Genomic DNA, 22,664 nt, shown 5'->3' on the forward strand with positions numbered 1-22,664 from the left:
ATTTGAATCGTTTGATGGATTTAACCGAGATCACTGTATACAATAATAGAGATAGGTAAGTAAGTAAATAAGTAAGTAAGTACTCTAAGTATCTACGAGGATTAAACTTGTATTCGTATTGGCAAATCAGGTTTACCATTAAACTCCCGTAATCTTTCACTGCGATTTGGATAGGTCAAGCGAGAAGGTACGAGAATACGATGGCGGCTTGAAACATGCCGAAGGATTTTAGCTTTAAAATGTGGGAAGCTCTCGGATGTACCTATGCATCCATGTACGTATCCTTATATATATATATATATATATATGTGTGTGTGTGTGTGTGTGTGTGTGTGTGTATGCGTATTTGTATGCGCCTGTGTGCGTGCGCGAAATGTTACGAGAAGGGATGATATCTCGCTAAAGGAAGTTTATTTCCTCGACGATTGTACGGACTTGTAGAAGCTAGTGGATTTGCGAAATGGCGGCCAGCAGAAAGCCATGGTTAGGCCGGAAGGTAACGCTGTAAAACAAGACACTCTCTCTCTCTCTCTCTCTCTCTCTGTTTCTCTCTCTCTCTCTCTCTCTCTTTCTTGTATTCACACTCGCACTTGTAGTCAATGTTGAGGGTACCAGCCGCAAACGGAGGATACATATAGAGAGCGACAAATTTAACCGACGGTCGGTCCTTCGTGGTTTACGGATTTCACTGGACTTTCCTATTTTCAAAGAGACTTACTAGGAACGTTTCGCCGTGTGCTATTACCGTTACTAATTTTCGTTTCTCTTCTCGATTCGAATTTCTGGAAAATTATGAAATAGAAATACGTCCCGTTCTGAGTAATGCAATTATACGTTCGTACGTTATCCCTGTTCGAAGAAAATTATTTAAGAAAATTATACGGCTAATGTTAGTGGGTATCATAAATTAAACACGAAATCTCTTATCACTCGTTTACATATAACTCTTTGATAATCGTTTAATCGCTATAACGTCGTTTAAGTTGTATTTTTCTTTTTTTTTTTTTTTTTTTTTTTTTTTTTTTTTTTTTTTTTTTTTTTTTAGAAAAAAAGAAAGACATAAAAAAATTAACACTCGCTTCATATCTGACAAGAAAAAAAAAAAAGAAAAAAAAAGAAAAAGAAAAACAAGTCTAGAATGTATTTTATCGTATCGAATATATTTTTCTTTTTTCCTTCTTGTTTTTCTTTCATTGTTTTTTTCTTTTCTTTTTTCTTCTTTTTTTTCTTCTTTTTTTTTTTTTTTTTTTTTTTTTTTTTTTTTTTAAATATTGACGAAAACAAAATTTAAATTAGAGAACGATTACGGTTTAATTGATAATACGTTAATGATCGTATTAATTTAAATTTATGATTAATTGTATCCTAATATAAAGATGATTCATTTTTTTATATCGATATGACGATGTAATTAATGTTTCCTTTGTTTTCAAGGACGACGTTAATCCTTTCCATTATTTTTTTTCTTTTCCTTTTTTTTCTTTTTTTTTTTTCTTTTGTTTCTTTTTGCCTTTGCAATCGTTACACGATTATTATTTAATTCACAAAGAGTATGCTCTATGGTATGTAGAAGACGTTAGAGAGCGTTGTATTCATATAAGATCGAAGCACTCTCGTAGTTAAAAAAAATAGGTTAACACGATGCGTAAATGTTCGATCCTCTTCTCTCTAGAACAATTTTCCACCCCGATATTTATGGAGAGCATTTATGAAGCTCTCTACGTAAGCTCTGGATCGTTGGTTCCCCTTTAATTCGACTCAGAGAGCTTTCTCTCTCTCTCTCTCTCTCTCTCTTTCTCTCTTATGAGTAGTAGTTCGCATAAGGGATGTTCATAAATCCGAACAGGATATTTTTCCTTAATGTTCTTCTATATTACTATGCATCTCGTTATCACATTGTCCCTTATAAAATAAATTTTAAATATATAAAAATATATATATGAGCGGTTTATTTTGAAAGTGGCCTAAGTCCATTTATCTTCAAATCGAGATATTTAAGGATTTGCGTTTCAATGAATTTAAAAATATACGTATAGGACACTAATGAGTCATACTACTTAAGTATATCTAAGGTTGTTAAATTTATAGTTCCTATTAAAATAGTGGCAATTATTACAATTTTTAACCACGTTAAAGCTATTTTAATGTTTCTATTTTGTACGGCGCACATGTCACTGTAAGCTATAATGTGTCTTTCTATATGTTTTTTTTTTTTTTTTTTTTTAAGACAAATATTGTTCTATAATTCTGTTTCTTTTTCTGATTTTTTTTTTTAAATCATTAGTTACTATTTCTTATAAGTATAAATGGAGTTAGGCCACTTTCAAACTACACGGTTCAATTATTGATCTAACTCTGAAAACTTATTTATCAAGAATTATCGTATTTGCTCGGAATATAAGCAATTTGAAATGCTTTACTAATAAATAACATAAAGTTGTACATGTAATTATGGCAACCGGAAAAAATTGACAAATGGAATTAGGCCACTTTCAAAATAAACGGCTCATATAATATATATCAGTATATATATGTATATATATATATATATATATATTTGATTATTCGAAGAAAAAAAAAAAAAAGAAATAGAAATAAAAAAGAGCTAGATCATTTCGACTTCGATCAACGTGAAATTTTTATGTAAAAATTGTATTAACGATTTGTTGTTATAAATTCGACGAGAATATTTCGTTTGTAAATTATAAATAAACGAGAAAGTATTTTTATATTCGTCGGTGTTACGTAAATCCCTTTTTGTTTTTTCTTTTTTCTGTTTTTTTTTTCTTTTTTTTTTTTTTTCTTTTTCCTTTTCGTTTTTGTATTTATAAAAAATAAAATTCACCAGAAGGTATCAACAACGTGGATTGAAAATTGACAAAATTGAAATTTTACCTTAGAATTTTTATTGAACAATTTATATTTCGAAGTGTATTGTACGTAAACGATATAGTTCATACGCACACGCGCATAAAGCGCGTTCCCCATCGATATTCCGGCATAGACTTTCGATATCGTAAATATTCATGGAGAGAAAAGCGGGGATGGGTGGTGGTGTGGAGGGGGAGGGGTGTATGTGGGTTGGAGGGTAGGGGAGGACGTCATAAATATTCATTCGCTGGGAACATTCAAAGAGAATCGTTTAAAAGAAGGAAAAACTAAGAGAGTAACTGCATCTAGGAACGTCTGTTCGAAAGATATCCCGTTCCATTTTGTGGTTTACCTTTCGAAATGAAAAAGCCAAAGATTTTTATAAGATTCTTTATCTCGGTCACGTTAGAAATGTTTCCGGTAAAACGAAAATCCTTTCGTTGAATTTCAATCCTCACATAAGAGAGAGAGAGAGAGAGAGAGAGAGAGTAAGAGAGAAGAAGGGAGGAAAAGAGAGACAGAGAGATTTTCTTTAAAATTATGTACAAACATCGTTCGATTTTTCTTTTTAGGTCACGTTTGTCATAACGACTGTACCCATTATTATTAATATTATTAATATTATTATTATTTTTTTTTTTTTTGTACATCCGCGTTTTAATGTTTATTTTTTTATTTCTTTTCTTTCCTTTTCTTTTTTTTTTTTTTTTTTTTTTTTGGTATCAAAGAGAGAAAAGAAAAATAACATAAAATATACGTAACAACGCTTCTCATAGGTTTTCTTTTTTTTTTTTTTCTTTTTATTTCGATGAAGATGTGACATTTCGTAGTAAAAAATTTTTATGAAATGGTATCCTAAAAAAAAAAAGAAAAAAAAAAGAAAAAAAAAGAAGAAAATACAAAAAAGAAAAAAAAAAGGAAAGAAAAATATGCGTCGAATCACGCCCGACGTAAAAAAGTATTTCGGAAAGATAAAAAATTGATGTCGAATCCGACCCCGACGTATAGGGGTTCACGTAACAATGGCTTTTCTTTTTATGTGTGTTTACGTCAAAATATACATTGATCGACCATCTCAACTTAGTTTTCAATTTGAACAAACTATAAATCTATAAATATATATATATATATATATATATATAATAATATATAATTATAATAATAAATAAATATATATATTTCTAATAATAATAATAATTGTTTCGTAAAAAAAAAAATTAGATAATTAAGAATCGTGTACGAACATGTTTGATTAAAAAATAGAAAAAAAAAGGAAAAAAAAAAAAAAGAGAAAATTGTTTCTACTTATAATAAAAATGTAAATTTATAAGACCATCATATATATATATATATATATATATATATATATATATATATATATATATATATATACATACGCATTGGATCAATGTAAAATTTATCTTTTCTCTTTTTTCCGCTCTATTATCATTTCATCGATCCAAGAATAATATTTAATCGTGTCAAAAGTGATGGAAGACGAAAGAAAAAAAAAAAAGAGAAAAAGAAAAAAAAGAAAAGAAAATTGTAGTAAAAAAAAGAAAAAGAAAAAATAATTATCTCTCGAGTTGGACGTTAAAACGGAATGGAAGGGAGGATGAAAAAGAAAAGAAAAGATTCAATGAATCGATCCAAATATCTTAGAATTATTTCTCTCAATCAAGAATAAACTTTAATCATATTGATAATATTTTGTCATTTATTGTATTAATTATTTCATTTTTTTTTCGTGATCATAATTAGAAGCGATGGCAAATTGTCCGATCGAAGTAGTACCTGTAATATCTTGACCCCTTAATATTCCAATTTGTGCCAATGTAAATACATACATATACATGTATATACATACATAGATACATAGATACATATATGTATACATAGATATATGTATATATAGATATATACATTCGTACATTTGGATTCCGATTACACGTTTCCCTTTGTATTCGAGGGGGTCGGTCGCTCTTAATCATCGAAACCTCGCTTCGCTTCGCGTCCACTCCGATAGCTTTACGGGAAGAACGGCTTACGTAGTTATAGACTTGGATGCATACAAAGCGATATACCGATGTAACGATGAAAAATTGCACTCTATCTCTCTTTCTGTCTCTCTCTCTCTCTCTCTCTCTCTCTCTATCTATCTTTCTCTCTGATCCTCTCTCTTTTGGTCTTTAATCACCTTTTAAAGCAATCTTCGTGTGTGGTTGGAGTCAAATGAAGGGGAAAAACTAAAATGCGAAGACAATCCCTTTATCTTTCGAAGTAACGAATAAAAAGTTCGATATTTGTTTTCATCTTTTTACTTTTTACTTTTTTTTTTTTTTATTTATTTTTTTTTTTTTTATTTTTATTTAAAAATTTTTAATACTATTATAGTTCCATTGGACGTGGGACACGTAACTGTAAGTTTATAGTTTATTATATGTTTAAAGTAATATATTGTAGAGTGGAGTATAGAAAAACAAATAGGAGAAAAGAAAAAAAAATTGATAAAGAGTGTTGTTGCTTTTTTTTTTTTTTTTTTTTTTTTGAACTATTAATATTTCTTTCTTTTTCTTCTTCGTCTTATTATTATTTTTTCTTTTTTATTATTATTATTATTATTACTTCCCTTATTTTCTTTTTCTTTTCTTTTTTTTTTTTTTTCTTTTAGATAAAAGAATTATTATTATTATAGTATTAAAGAAGATGAATGAAATAAGAATTGATAAAACATGAACGGTAAAATCGATAAAAGTGTTTGAATAATATTTTTGTTTTTTTTTTTTTTTGGTTTTTTGTTTTTTTTTGTTCTTTTCTTTCTATTTCTTTTTCTTTTTTCTCAACTTATCTAAGTTCTATTATTTTGCTATCTTACGAATAAAATAATGAAAAGAATTATTTGTGATTTTTCATTTTTAGAATGGATTAGCGAAATTTACAAAAAATAAAAGAATCATTTAAAGGATCATCCGACCCGTTAAGAGATGAAATTTTATAGTTCAGCGAATTCCTGTTCTAATACAAACTAACATCTCTCTCTCTCTCTCTCTCTCTCTCTCTTTCTTTCTTCGTATTTAATTATCACTTAAAGCAATTTTCATGTGTTTGCGTAGTCAAACGATGGATAAAAAATTGAAACGTGGAAACAATTTCTGTATCTTTCGAAACGACGAATAAAAATGTGGTATTTGTTTTAATATTTCTTTTTCTTCTTCTTTTTTTTTTCTTTTTCCTTTCTTCTTTTTTTTTTCAAGCATTAAATATTGATCATAGTAATTATGGGGATACAATACTTTTTCGAAGAGAAGAGAGATATAGAGAACAAAGAAATCATATGAGAATTAAGAAAAACTGTTTTTTCTATTTCTTTTGTTTCTTTTCAAGTATTACGAAAGAAGAAAAAATTGATGAAACGTAAGAAATAAGATCGATAAAGGATTTACAAATAAATCATATCTTTCTTTTTCAATTTCATTAACTTTCGTCAGTTGTAAAATAACATTTTGCAATTTTTCAATATATTATAACAACGAAAAGAATTCTTTTCCGTAATTGTTTGAGATCTTTCATTTCTAGAATGGATTAGTGAAATTACCAAAGAAAAAAAAGGAAAAAAAAAAAGGGGGAAAAAAAAAGAAAAAAAAAAAAAAAAATAGGATCATATCCAAGGGATCACCCGACCCGTTAAGAGATGAAATTTTGTAGTTCAGCGAATTCTTTTCTAACGCAAACCAACATATCTCTCTCTCTCTCTCTCTCTCTCTCCCCCCCCCCCCCCACCTTTCTCCCATTCTCTTTCTCTCTCTTTCTTTCTTTTTCTTTCTTTCTTTCTCTCAAATCATTGATGTATACTTTCTGAAAAGCGGATATGTCCCATTTAATTTCTCGCTTCGACGGTATTCGTAATCTCGATTGATTCCTTCCTCCTACTCCCTACCACGCTCTTTCGAACCCAGTCGAACGAAAAGTAGGTATCTCTCTTTCGCTATTTGTTCGAGGTATACTTCTCGTCGAATTTGCAGAATTTCCTATCGAAAATTCGCCGATCTTTTTGCGTTTCGAGAAAGGGAATTCGTTGATGAGAAGAACTTTTGAAGTATATATATATATATATATGTATATATATATATATATATATATAAAAAGGTAAAAAAAAAAGAAAGAAAAGAAAATTTCCGAAAAGAAGAAAAGTTCTCTCTGTCTGTCTTTCTCTTTCTCTCTCTCTCTCTCTCTCTCTCTTCATTTTCTTCTTTTTCTTCTTTTTTATTTTCTTTTGTTTTTTTTTTTTTTATTTTTTTTTTATCTTTTTATTTAAAAAAAAAATTTTTTTTTTTTTCCTATTCTTCAACGTTTCCCCTTCGGCCGAGAGACTGATTGAAATTTGTCAGAAACACTTTTGAAAATTACAAAATTTTTTTTTCAAATATTACTCCTTTTACATTTCTCTCTATCTTTCCATCTCTCTATCTCTCCTATTCATTTCTATCTATCTCTCTATCTCTCTATCTATATCCATTTCTCTCAGTCCTCGAAATTAGTGGAATCATCGTTGGGCCTCGAAATCCGTTTAAGCTTCGGCTCGCTCGCCTAATTCAATTATTTCTGTGGTAACCTATATAACAAACGATATAGGGTGCTGTCGGTGGTTCGTGCAATTGTTTGAAGTACGAATTAAACGTTACGGGGTATGGTGATGTGTGTCGGAGTAGGGGGTAAGGGGGTGGGATAGAGGGAATGAAGGGTGGTAACCGAGTAGCCGTTTTCGACGGACGCACGGCGGCCGCGTGGCCGCGCGCGTTTTCGACCTTTGTTGGAAAAAAAGAAAAGAGAGAGAGAGAGAGAGAGAGAGAGAGAGAGAGAGAGAGAGAGAAAGTCCTAGGACCATGAAAAAAAAGTAGATTTTCGAAAATGGAAGGAAAAAATTTGTTCTTTCCTTTTTCTTCTTCCTTTTTAATCAACCACACTCTTCTCCCTTCCACACTTCATATCCCTTTCCAATACTTGCTAGTATATTTTGTTTGAAGGACTTTTTTTTTGGTTTTCTTTTTTTGTTTGATTATAAAATAAAAATGGATATATAAAATTTTGACGAGTAGTTCCCGAATAAAGAGAAATCGGAGTGAAAGGTGAAGTTGATTAATAATTTTCGAAATAATTAAGAGTTTGATCGACGGATAGGATCGATTAAGTTGATTTCTTAAATATTCTTACGTTCAATATAATCATGATAAATACATATGTGTATTTGTACGTGGTATTATTATATACATATATATATATGTGTGTATATTATATATATATATATATATATATATATATATATATATATATACATAGATACGTGCGACTAGCAGGTCGAATATTTTCCTTAGATCGAGATAAGTGCGTATACTCGAGTGTTTCCGTCTTCACGGATACATAATCTCCCTCGAGCGACTCCAAAGTTTGAGCTTGGCGTATCGTTATCATAGAAATCGCGGAATTACGGAGGCATATGGTTGCTCTGTATTATTAAGCAGGAACGAGAGAGGAATAGAAGGAGGAGGAGGAGGAGGAGAAGGAGGAGGAGGAAGGAAAGCTTACCGGATTTCATCGTTTCCTATGCTTCCGCTCTTTCGCTCCTTCGTTCGATCTTTCTTCCCTCTTTTAAACTTTTCTTTCTTTCTCTCTCTCTCTCTCTCTCTCTCTTTTTCTTTCTTTCTTTCTCTTTTTCCCCCACTTCTTTTTTCTTATTTTTTTTCTTTTTCTTTCTTCTTCTTCTTCTTCTTCTTCTTTTTCTTTTTTTCCCTTTTGTTTTTTGTTTTTTTTCTTCTTTTTCCTTGATTCGTTCGCGTCTTTCCTTTTTCTCTTTACTCTTCCTTCTCCCTTTATTTTTTCCGCCTTTAATTTCCTTTCCTCGTTACTTTTGTGTCACAACAACAGAAGAATCCGCGACCATCTTCCTATTTTTTGTCTCCGATAGAAATTCATTCGTTCGCTCGAGAGACTAGTCTATTTTCTTGCTTTGAGATCGTTACCTTTAATACCGACGAAGGATTCTATGTACATATATATATGTGTATGTGTGTGTAGGTATTATGTATGTATGTATGTATGTATAATACATCCGACTTCTCCGACATCTTTACGGTGACTTGAAGCAGCAGCTCCCTTGTTGGCATCGCCAAAGACGATATTTCAAGGTAATGTTGTTAAAGCAATGCTTAAGTTTAGGTAATTTCTTATTTAAATTTAATGATCGCGATAACATCGTCAATGATAATATCGTTTTAAATGCGAAAGAAACATTTGATTTGCTCGATAATGTGTATTATTATTATTATTATTCGAACGAGTAATCGTTCGTGTAAAATCGTTTAATCTTAATTTAATTTTTTTAAACTATTACAGTTTTATACAATTTAATATTAATTTTTTAAGAAATGATCCGTAATTTAAAACTTTATGATCCATTATTATTTAACTTAAACGACTGACTATTTGTCAAGTAAAATAAGTATCTACGTATATGCATGTATGTATATATGTAAATATATAATATACATATGTATCTATTTAAGTGTACGTTAACTTTTTAAACGAGGGATAAACTTTTTCTTCGTAGACTGTATTTAATAAATCTGAGAAAGTTCAGATTCCGTTTGGCAGGGAAATCGTCAAAGGCAACGTTCGACCCAGTTTGCCTTGCATATTCGTATAAAACGATGTCGTCGTCGTCGTCGTCGTCGTCGTCGTCGTCGTCGTCGTCGTCATCGTCGTCTTTGTCTCTCTCTTTCTCTCTTTCTCCTTCTTTTTCTCTGTCTGTATCTCAATCTCTCTCTCTTTTTCTTTTTCTTTTTCCTTTGCTTGCAAACTGCTACTTTAAAATTGTTTCGCGATTATTATGCATTCCCAAGAGAAACGACTGTTTCCATAATTTTCCATTTTACATCGTTCTTTTTTTAAAGTCCAATTCTAAAACACAACGAAGACCCTCATAGGACTTTCTTTCGTTTTATTCTCTCTCTCTCTCTCTCTTTCTTTTTCTCTTTCTTACCGGAACTTTGACCGCCTTATTCACGTCGCTACTTCGCGACGGGTGACTTGCCCGACCAGCATCCGACGTCACATCCGTTCGATAAATAATCATTTTCCGTATCTCAAGAGAGCCGAGATTTATTCGTTTCGTAATTCTGCACTCACGAGAAAATATGGGCTTGTGTCGTGTACTTTCTTCCTCTTTCTCTCTCTCTCTCTCTATATATATATATGTATATATATATATATATATATGCACACGTTACGTGATAATTTTTCATGAAATATCGGGCCAACTTCTCGCCCCATTTACCTGCAGTGAAAGAGCAGCTTTCCGATTCACTCTGCTCTTATCGAGGCCAAAAAAAGACACGTTTTTTTTTTTTTTTTTTTTTTTTTTTTTTTCATAAAACGTCTTCCAAACGTTTACCTTTCCAAGCTTTATCGTTGATCATCGTACTAATAATAGTATACCATCGACAATATTAATTTTCGAATTCAACATTTTATTCCTTTTATCGTATCTATTTCTTTATCAGAGATTTAAAAACGAATGAAATTATTTATATAAATATATATATATATATATATATATATATATATAATATACATAATATAATAAATATAATATAATTAAAAAGAAATTATAAATATATAATATATATATGATAATATATCTAATAAATATTATATTATATATTTATTATATATATTTTATTATTAAAAATTTTAAAAATATAATAATATATATAATTTCGTTTGTATTTATTTTTATTTAAATTTATCATAAAGAAATCATTTATCATAAAGATTCAATATGAAAATAAAATATTGAATTTTTAATGTAGTCAATGATATTTTATTATTAGTTATATACATATACATATATATATATATATATATATATATATATATATATATATATATATACACATACACACACACACATATATAATTCGTGATTTCATTGATCTATCTACTGATGGACTGTCGTCCCATCAGACCCCATCTCCAACAATTTCTTCCTTCTTTCCTTTCTAAGTATCAGCACTCTTTTTTTACTTCTCTACGTAAAAACTTTTTGCTCGCGGAATTGTGGTCGTTGCTTGGGCGTAGACCGAACTCGGTTATCTCCTGGCGATTGACCGACTCCCTGGAAAGAAGCCAAATCCCTCGATCATCTTCGTGCCTAACATACCTTCACTTGTTTTCTATCAACCTTTCTTTCATCCATCAGCAGCAGTCCCAGCAGTAACAGTAGTAGCAGTAGTAGTAGTAGCAGTAGTAGTAACAGTAGTAGTAACAGTAGTAGTAACAGTAATAGTAGTAGTAGTAGTAGATCTTACCATTCTTTAAGTTCATCTGGTCTCCTTGCTACTTACATCCCGTTTCTTCGATTTTTCTTCAATTTTTACTAAGACATAGATTACTGATCGATCCATCCTAACCTAACCTAACCTAACCTAACTTAACTTAACCTAACCTAACCTAACCTAACCTAACCTAACCTAACCTAACCTAACCTAACCTAACATAGCCTAACTAAACCAAATCAAACCGTTCACCCGGTCAGCTTGAATCCAACTCGACTTGAACTAAGAAAACAGGAGTTCTTTCTTTTCGAGGGAAGTCGATGCTCTAGCTCGATCTTCCAACTCCTAACCCTTCTCACTCCTTCCACCCGCCCCCCACCCGTTCTACCTACTCTTCTTGAATCTCTCTGGGGAACAAAGAAACCGATTTTAGTTTCCTGTTTCCTTCTACGGTGGTTCTATTTTAACCAAAGAGAGAAAGGGACTTGGAGAAGGAAGATCGAAGAACTAACCCCGATCACCTATCTTTTTTCTACTCATCGTTCAAAGTTCATTGGGTGAGAGAGATCGAAGGGATGGTAATGGTGGTAGTGGTAGTAGTTGTGGTGGTAGTCTGACATATTCGCTCGACTCACTTCGATGAGATAACTATGTCGCATTCGACATCGTACGATTTTACGATCTATATCCTGTCTCTCTCCCTCTCTCTCCCTCTCTCTCTCTCTCTCTTTTTGTCTCTCTTTCTCTTTCTCAATCGTTTTCTCTTTATATTTTTTCGGTTCTTATGTTAAAACTTTTTAACTCGTCGGATCGAGTTCCCTTCGTTTGGATATCAATGATCAAACGATTATTTTCAATCGATCGTCGTTATCTAATTGTCCGTAAGATTATCATATCAAAAAGTGTCTCGTAAAATTCTTTCTTTTTCTTTTTCCTTTTTTTTTTTCTTTTTTCTTCATTTTTTGTTCTCTCTTTTTTTTTGCGTCTTCTTCGTTTTATTCATTCTTTTTTTCCTTCGAAATCGATATCGTTTCAAAGAGTAAAAACTTCGTAGATTATCGTTCGTGATATACGTATATAGTCCGATGATATGTTGTTTCATGGGAAGTTAATTATGCGAATGGATTATTTAATTTTATGGTCCTAACTAGTCATGCAATAGAGTTGTTTTTAGTCCTATTATCAAAGATAATCAAACTGATGGAAGAAATAGAAGAAGAAGAAGAAGAAGTTGAGGTATAATTAAGTTGATTTTTTAGGAACCAACGATGTATCTTAAAAAGTGCTATTGCACTCTCAACGGTAATTCAACTCGTGCATAATATTATCATATCTTAACCAAAGTGTTTCATTTATGGTCGTTAGTTTGTATGGGTGGCAATATACTCAAAGTCTACATAGTATAATATTAACTCTTGGAAGTTATTATCAAGTATTATTCTAAGTTAACTGATTATATCTATCAATAATAATATATTTATATATAAATATATTATATTATATTATATTATATTATATTTTCTTATACGTGATATAACGTTAATCCTTAAAAAACTATTATCAAGTATTACTTCAAATTAACTATTTATGTGTATCAATAATGATACATTTATATATATATATATATATATATATATATATATATACACGCATTTATTTATATATGTATTATATTATATATTATTTTATTATACATAGTAAAATATTAACTTTTAAACACTATTATCAAGCATATAATATATTATAATATAATATATTATATTTTATTATATTATATTATATTATATTATATTTTATTATATTATATTATATTATATCACATGATATTATATGATATAATATTAATCTTTAAAAGCTATTATAAAGTATAATATACTCTAAGCTAACTAGTTATATGTTTCAATAATAATAATAATATATATATATGTTATATTATATTATATTATTTTATACTATTATACATAACATAATATTATACATAATATAATATTAACTTTAAAAATTATTATATATAGATATATTTTATATATATTTTATATGTATAAATTATATATTTATTATCATTAGTTTAGTTAATATCAGTGCAAGTTTATATAAGGAATGAATGATCCATGTATCCATTTTATTATAATCTTCAAATTTTTAATACAATATTTCTAGATGTATCCAAGATATATATGGATTGATAATTTTTAACATTTAATAGTACAAAAAAAAATTATATATATATATATCTTTCGCATAAGAATCGAGTATGTATATATATATATATATATATATCGAAGGAATAGAAGAAAATAGTACCGGACCTTGCATTATTTCCTCATTAAATAAATCCGCTGACTCCTCTACGTGTTCTCCTTTCCTTTCCTCTTCTCTTTTCTCCTCTTATCCTTTTCCTAAACGAAAATCCCTGAAGCAGCACTCCCATTTCGTGGTAGACGCTAAAGTAGATTCTATGGCTCCATGGAATACACACTTGGAACGTGCTTTTGGCATACACTTTGCCATACACGAAACGAGAGTTTCTCTCATATGCACGAATACGTCGTGGAAATGTACCAAACGATTTGTCAGTGACAAATAAAAGGATAAGAAACGGAATCTGTGACCAATCCGGTTATCTCCTAACGTTGTAAATTAACTCAGATATGAAAACATTTCCAGTGAATATATTTTCGGTCATGCTATCGTAAAAATAAATATGAACAATCGTTTTATCCTTGTTACATATTTGAATTTATTCTCGTTCATAATTTCAAATATATTTATGCATTACATATATGTTATATCTTGATTTTAGATTGTTCTTTAATTCAATTTATTATCGTATATGTAAAAAAAAAAAAAAAAAAAAAAAAAAAGAGAAGAAAAGAAAAAAAAGGGGGGTGGTAAAGAAATAACATTGATACTTGCATATAGTACGACACAGCATTATATGTTATAATTATAATATAGTATTACATGATATGTATACACACTAATTATACTACAATTATATTACACTATACTATGAACTGTTTTGTAAATTACATTATTATGATATATATATATATATATATATATATGTACTTTGTATTGTATATTATTTATTATTTATTAAAAGTATTGTTAGATGTCTTTCATATTAGATAAATTATATAGATCTATAGTAACTTAATATAGTATAATTATATTGTGATATATTAATAATAAGTATTTGGATAAATTTGTATATATATATATATATATATATATATATATATAAGAAAGAATCGTTTGTTATCAGTCGTTAAAATGATAAAAGAAATTGGAAAAAAAATTATGAAATATATCTATAAGTAAATATTTTAAAGATGAATGACGTCGTAGTGATTTAAAGATATTAAAAATATACAAGAAAGATATTCTAATGGAAAATGACGAAGGAATGAGATTAAAGGATAATTTGAGTAAGCTTTACTACGATACTCTTGTTATATAGTAACGAGTAAATCCTGTACTCCTTTCTGATTTTACTTTTGATCTTTACTTCCTCCAAAGCCGAGCTAAAATTAACGCAAATGATTTTCTCTTCGCTATATAACAGTTATTTCCAATTCTTGCATTATCCTGCTGTTATCGTTGGATAAGGAGAAAAAAAGAGAGAGAAAGAAACAAAGAAAGAGAGAGAGAGAAAGAGAGAGAGAGAGAGAAAATCTTTTTATTTTTTTCTATAGAATTCGATTTCTTTATACATGCAAGAATGTATATACATGTACAAATACATAGATACATACATATTTACATATACATATTTACATATGTACATAGAATACATACATACATAAATACGTACATATGTACGTACATTCATACGTACATTTATATGTATTTACTTATCTACATACATACATTCATACGTATATGCATTTATACATACATATATTCATAAATACATACATACATACATACATACATACATACATGCAAACAAACATGTATGCATACATGCATATACAAAATAGAGGCATACATACATACATATTTACGTATGTATATTTATATATATATATATATATATATATATATATATATATATATATATATAAAAGTGAACTTTCCAAAAGATATAGTCAATTAACTGCGCCTCGTTGCGCCACGTGGTTGGACATGCCCGTATACCGAGACGTTTAATAAAGGCCACTGCGTTACTTTCTAATTAACAATTAGGAATCTACCTACCCTGGTAAGGAGTAAGAAGGGTAGATTGTACAAGGCAAGGTGGTGGGAGAGGAAATGGACGGTGGGGTGGTGTTTAACGACACAAGCACTGCTCGAATTAACCCGTTTGAAATAATTACGAAGCACTGGTCCTGGATTATGAAAGTACCGAAGGAAATGGTTCTCTATCGTGTTCTCGTATTATCTTCAATCCGATCATTTCATTTAATTATTCTAACGTCTTGTAAGATAGTTTTTCATTATCTACAGATTATTTTACAATAGATCATATTCGTAACGTAACGCTACTAATAAGTTATTATAATTTATATGTACTTTTTTTTATCTTAATTTAAACAATTTCTTTTTTCTTTTTTTTTTTTTTTTTTTAATATTTTTCATCAGCAAATATATTATTTACATGAGTGAATAAAGAATGCAGATATATTTGTTTATCTATGAAACTTATACAGATTTTTTAGGAATCCTTTTTATCTTATAAATATCTATAATCCAATTTTGATTCATATCTAAATAAATAAGTTAAATATATATATATATATATATATATATATATATATATGTATATAATTTTATTATTATATTATTTTGGTTTTCATTTTTGTAGACACAACAAAAGATGATGAGTAAATTTATAATATATATATATATATAATATTGATGTAATATATATAAGTATACTAGAAGATGAAAGTATGTTAAAAATTAATTAGTTTAATATATAAATATATTTAAAATTGTATTTTATACTATACAATTATTAATTACATAGTGTAATTATGCTATACCGAGCTACTTCTGTTGATTTAAAAAATAAAAAAAAAAAAAAAAAAAAAAAAAAAACAAGACAAAAAAAGAAGTAAAAAACCACATAAACAAAAAAAAAAGGGAAAGAACTTTTGTTACGACATAACAATTATAATTAAAATGACGTTATAGAGGATTGAAAAGTATTATTTTTCATTAGAATATATACAATCGTGAAAAATCGCGTTCTGATATTTCTATTAAAATAATCTACTCCATATATGCCGATATATACGTTTCTCATTCATTTCGAAATTATTTCGTATGCATTCTCGTTATCGAATGAAATGATATAATAGATTATCTACGTGTCTCGATTATATATATATATATATATACGCATTTTCAAAAACGAGAGAATATTTATTATCAAATAATTTTCGCTTGCTTCGCTTTTCAATTTTCCAAGTATGAGTATTTGTTTGTATTTTCTGTTTCCAATCGAATTTCCCAACCGATCAAGATAAGGATGAACGTAGCTTTCGCCATTCGCAAATCGGTTGTATTTCTATCGGGGACAACGTTATGATTTCTACTCTTGTTTGTTTATTTATTTTTTGCTTTTTTTTCTGTTATTCTTTTTTTACATTTTTTTTTTTTTTTTTTTTTTTTTTTTTTTTTTTCATTTCCAATAACCACGTATGCACTTTCTTTTCGTTTCATTTTCGTTTGTTTCTCGTAACAAGAGTATTCTATCAATTCGTACGTGGCATTCGAATTTATTTATGTAAACCATAACGAAGTAAACGCGATTAAATTTTCAGAAATGTAAAAAGCAAATTTTATCATCCTTAATGATATACTTTTACTATTAAAATTTTATCAGGATTATAATGACGACGTAATTCTAAAGAAAAAGTATTATACGTAACATCGAATTGTTCAAAATGTAATATCAAAATTTTTGAATATTATTCAGTAATTAAATTTTATAAATTTCGACAAAGAATATTATTATCTTTAATATATTTTTAATATAAATAATTTATTATAGTTCAGTATTTATTATCTAAATAAACAGAATGTGTGTATAATATAATATATTAATCATATGCAATATATATATATATAGTAATTTTGGATTTGCTAATAGTAATTATTTGTTTTTATTGGTAATTTAATGTAAATAATATATTCATATTTAGAAAAAAAATTATATATATATATAACATCGATAACATAATTTCTAGAATATTTTAGTAATAATTTTATTATTATATCATTTTCTTTCTCTTTTTTTATAAACGAAACAAAAAATAAATAATATATCAAATGTTTTGTTATAATATGTAAGTATATTAGAAAATCAAAGTATAAATAAAGTAAAAATAAAGTAAATTTAACGTATAAGTGTATTAACAATATATACTATATTATTTACAATTATTACATAATTAAACTTACATTCTGTCTAAATATATTATTTACCTTGATATTATCGATAAGAAAAAAGAAAAAGAAAAAAAAAAAAACAAACTATAATACATTCATTTAAAAATTCCAAGATTACGTCTCGATCGAATCAATCTAAAAAAGAAAAAACAAAACAAAAAAAAAAAGAAAAAAAAAGAAAAAAAAAAAAGAAAAAAAGAAGACAATTCCAATCACAATATCACTTATCAATAGCGAACGATCTTACAAATGCCTCGACTTTCTTTCTTTCGTAACGTTTATCCTTATAGAACGTAAATATTTTTCTCTCCTTTCGAGAGACATCGTATTATATTCTTCTCCCTTCTTCTTTCTTTCTTTTTTTTTTCTTTTATTTTTGTATAATTTTTTTTTCTCCTACCATCGAAGAAAACAAAACTGCGCTTGATATATACATACATACATCTATACATACATACATACACACATACGTACATATATACATATATACATTCTATGGTGTAAGAAGGATAACAGAGAAGCGAGAAGATTGCTAGAGAAATCAAGTTGTTGCTTTCGCAGGGGGAAAAAGGAACGTGCGATCTCGCGGAAAAGGATTCGATGGGATAAAACCAACTCGTGAATGCCTCAGTTTATGATGAATGGTGATAAACGACACCGAAGATATTCCTTCTTTCTTTTTTTCTTCTTTTTTCTTTTCTCCCACTCCACTTTCCCTTCTTCCTTTCTTTCCCCTCTGATCTCGTCCGTTCCACGGATCGGTTTCTTTTTACTATTTCTTTTTGGGAAGAATTTCCTCCCTTGTCGTCCGATAACAGACAGAAACAAATTTCGTAGATGGCGGATCGTTTGACAATCTCGATAGTTCTCTGGTTCATAGCAAAAGGTACTACCGTGTGCCTTTCTTTCCTATCACTCCCCCGCCTCCGCCACCCTCCGCCATCCTTCGCCACCCTCTGCCACCCTCCGCTCAACCTCACGTCCCTCTCTCATCCTCCGCTCAACCTCACATCCCTCTCTCACCCTTCGCTCAACCTCACATCCCTCTCTCACCCTTCCTCTCGACAAACTCTAAACTCGTTCGTTCTATTCTCGATACTTTTCTTTTCTTCTTTTTTTTTTTTTTTCTTTTTTTCCTTTTTATTTGATACATTCAATCGTTCGTTCGTTCGTTCGTTCGTTCGTTCGTTCGTTCGTTCGTTCGTTCGTTCGTTCGTTCGTTCGTTCGTACGTTCGTACGTTCGTTCGTTCGTACGTTCGTTCGTTCGTACGTTTGTTTGTTTTTTATTTTTTCATCCATCGTTCTTGTCACAGACGAATGTGATTTACTTTTTTGCGGGAAGAATCGAACGTTACGTACGGTAGATACATACGTGTAACACTGTTTCGAGTCGTAACGTACGAACATTATTTTTGAGAGCTCATTCATCGAAACCCAACCCTCCCTCCCTCCCCCTATCGTTTCTATGTCCAACGTGAAACTGAGATTTTTATATTTGAAAAAAATATACATGTATATATATATATATACACATGGATTTTATATATATATAAAATGGACAACAGAAAGAAGAAGAGCGACAAAATTTATAAAGTACACATGGGTACCTTGTCACATCGATTGAGTTATAACTTAATCGTTTATGTCTTTTTATGTTCCCTTTTTCTCTCTTCCTCTCTCTCTCTCTCTCTCTCTCTCTCTTATTTTTTTTTTCTTTTTATTGTTTCTATTCTTTTATGTTTGTTATTGTCCTCTTATTGTTATTGTTCTTTTCGTGTAATAAATGTTTTATCAATTGTTTTATATAATAAATAGTACTTACCAATTACAGTCAAATTAGCTGTTTTATGAAAAGAGGCGAACGATGGACCCTCTGTTGATACCTCGCATTTGTATTGACCGGATGTCTCCAACCTCACGTTCGCCAACCTTATCGACTTTTCGCTGTTTGACCTCTTCTGCGAACAGAGAGAAAACGAAAACGTTTGCTTTGGTAATGGAAGACTTACGTACTTCAAAACGTGACGCCATTGTCCGACGTTGGATCTCGAACATCTTTTGCGCACTTTCAGATAAAAGTCGTTGTATGTATTCTTCCTTTATATCGTCGATCTAACGTCGTTTATCAATTTTTTTCAATTTGTTTCATTATTCCACTTTTTTCTTTTTATTTTTTTTTTGTTTTCCTTTTTCTTTTCTTTTTTTTTTTTGAATATCTACATCATACAAAGGATTATCATCGTTATTGATTCGTCCTTTCTTTGATGTCATTTACTAATTTTTGTCTGTTTGTTTGTTTGTTTGTTTGTTTGCAATTTTGTTGATCTATTGATAAATTCTTTTTTTTTTTTCTTCTTTTTTTCTTTTTATTTTTAGGAAGAGTACATATTGCATACAGGGTGTCTCATTGTATCATATTAATCAAATCATAGAAATTTGTGTGATATTTTTTAATGATTTGTATATATATTTATTTATTTGTTTATTTTTTTTTCTTTTTTTTTTTTTTTCAATGAAATTCGTCATATTAATTAGTGCATTAAAATGTGTGTAAAGTGGATTTTTTTTTCGTTATAACATTAGCTCATATAATGGTATCGATTATGGTGTGAAAATAAGAGAAGTTAGAAAGTAATATTTATGATTTTATTTTTAGTTTTTATTTTTTTATTTTTTAAATATGAAATATGTAAATTTAAATCTAAATTTACATCTATATCAAGGGATAATATTATACAAGCATATATTTAATCAAATTCGAATATATCATGTCTATTTAATATTTTTTTTTTATACGTTCTAATTTAAAAAATTTTTGAATTTTTGAATTTTTAAAACGATTGAAATACTTCAATTTTAATTTATTACAACATAATTAACGTAATGTAAAATCAAAGGAAATTCAATAAATTTTGAGGATATATGTACGTATTTTTTTCATACGTATAATAAATCACATTTTATTCAAATTAAAAAAATTCTCGTTATTACGATTATTATATTATGATTATAATGAAAATTTTGGACGTATCTATTATTATATTAGAATGAAATTTTTTCCCCGTCTAATACGTTTTAAAATTCTTATGATATTCGAGAAATATATATTTCATATGTTGATTCTTGTATCAATCTAAATAACGTAATACAAAGATTTCGTATTAGAAGATTTCGTCTTTAGAGCAATGGAAAATTCAAAATATCAAAATATTAATTAACCGCTAATCTTATCATTAATTAGAAAAACAAATTCTTATACTTTCCATCATTGTCGTTAATAATTTTCTATTAGAAAGAAAACTGTTCGTACAGTTCGATAAATAAAAACAAAACCAAAAATATTTGGTAAATAAAATCGCATAATAAAAAATAAGAAGGAAAGAAAGAAAGAAAAGAAAGGAAGAAAAAAAGGAAGATAGAAAAAAAAAAATATTAAAAAGTTTCGACCCTCATCATTTGCAAGAAAGCGAGTAAGAGTAATCCCACTCTTCCCCCCCCCCCACTGCCCTAAAAAAAAATACTTTTCCTCCTGGAACGTTTGATAAAATTATAAGAAATAATGGATTAAACGTCAAATTATATTATCATTTCTATTTATTTCATATTACCGAAATCGTCACGGCATCGTATTGATCTAGAGTCGATTTGCGGCTAATCCTGGCTAGTAGTCGAGAAGCGTTCGAATTACGATCTGCTCATTGTGGATATTGAGAGAGAGAGAAGGAGAGAGAGAGAGAGAGAGAGAGAGAGAGAAGGTAGAAATGGATTACCGAGGTCGGTATCTCACTATCGTGACTATATCTCCTTGTTGAAACATTCCTGCGGTGGTAATGTCGTGCGCATTGTCTTCGGTGGCCGCTAGAGATGAGTAGGTTGAGGGAATAGAGAGAAAGAGAGAGAGAGAGAGAGAGAGAGAGAGAGAGAGAATAAGACAGAGTGAGAGTGAGAGAATAGATGACAGGATATAGTCGATAGTGACGGTAGTGTAAGTTCATTGATAGCGAATGCAAGGTGGCACGACGTTTGAGCTTATCGATAATTCATGGCCCGTTAGCAAAGCCCGAGACACGAGTGCGCGACTGCTCGTATTAGGTTCGATTAGATACATCCGCGGTCCAATTAGCTAGCTTTCTCTCTCTCTCTCTCTCTCTCTCTCTATCTTTAAACTATATCATTATCGTCAGGAGAATCAGCTCGGCTCGGCTCGGCTCTGCTCTTCTCTGCTTTACTGTACCCTATCCTGCTCTATTCTACTCTAGTCTGGTTTGGTCTAGTCTGGTCTGGTCTGGTCTGGTCTAGTTTAGTCTGGTCTTCTCTGTTTAGCTCGTAAACGCTTCAACGCTTTCCTACTTCCCTTACTAGTACACGGGAAATTGAGCGTTGGGGATCGATTGATAGGCTACTCGATTGAATCATCCTACACCATATGATGCTCCCTTCCTCTTACTCTATCTCTATCTATCTATCTATACCTCTATCTCTCCTTCTCTCTCTCTCTCTCCCTCTCTTTCTCTCTCTGTATATATGTATATATATATATATATATATATATATATAAAAGTTTATAATTATTTTACTTATAAATGTTTCTATATTATATATAATATTATATTAATAATAAACGTAAAAATTATTAAATATAAAAAATCAGCTAATTTGTTTTATATACATATACACACACACACACACACACATACATACACACATACATACACATACACACTTAATGTAAATAGAAATTAAATCGTTCAGTTTATTAGGTTTTACTCTTGGAAGTTCCAGAAAGAAAAAAAGAAAGAAACAGATGTTATTAACTTAAAGAAACGTTCTAAACACACACACACACACACAAACACACATATATATATATATATATATGTATATAATACAATTTGAAATTGAATCATTAGGATTATTCGTTCTTCTTCCTTAATGGCAATCAGGTTTCCTTGAAACGTGTCGATGAGAATCGACGAGAGAGAGAGAGAGAGAGAGAAAGAGAGAGAAAAGTAGGACCTTGCTCCATTTTCCTCGTAGTAATGTAAACGCCTTGAAATGAG

General features: G+C 29.4%; 1 protein-coding gene across 10 annotated transcripts in view; it reads right to left on the reverse strand.

Moving 5' to 3' along the window:
• The window catches only part of LOC124955237, a 288,586-nt gene that overhangs the window by 51,904 nt on the left and 214,018 nt on the right, over nt 1-22,664 (reverse strand). For all 10 annotated transcript variants that reach the window (XR_007102812.1, XM_047509386.1, XM_047509384.1 and 7 more), the window contains one exon: nt 19,427-19,562. Coding sequence is in view for 9 of the 10 variants with exons in the window: in XM_047509386.1 (XP_047365342.1) it covers nt 19,427-19,562 (136 nt within the window). In the remaining variant the exon portion in view is untranslated. The remainder of the gene's footprint in view (nt 1-19,426; nt 19,563-22,664) is intronic.

The sequence above is a fragment of the Vespa velutina genome, chromosome 17, assembly GCF_912470025.1.
Source record: "Vespa velutina chromosome 17, iVesVel2.1, whole genome shotgun sequence".
NCBI classification, from domain to species: domain Eukaryota; kingdom Metazoa; phylum Arthropoda; class Insecta; order Hymenoptera; family Vespidae; genus Vespa; species Vespa velutina.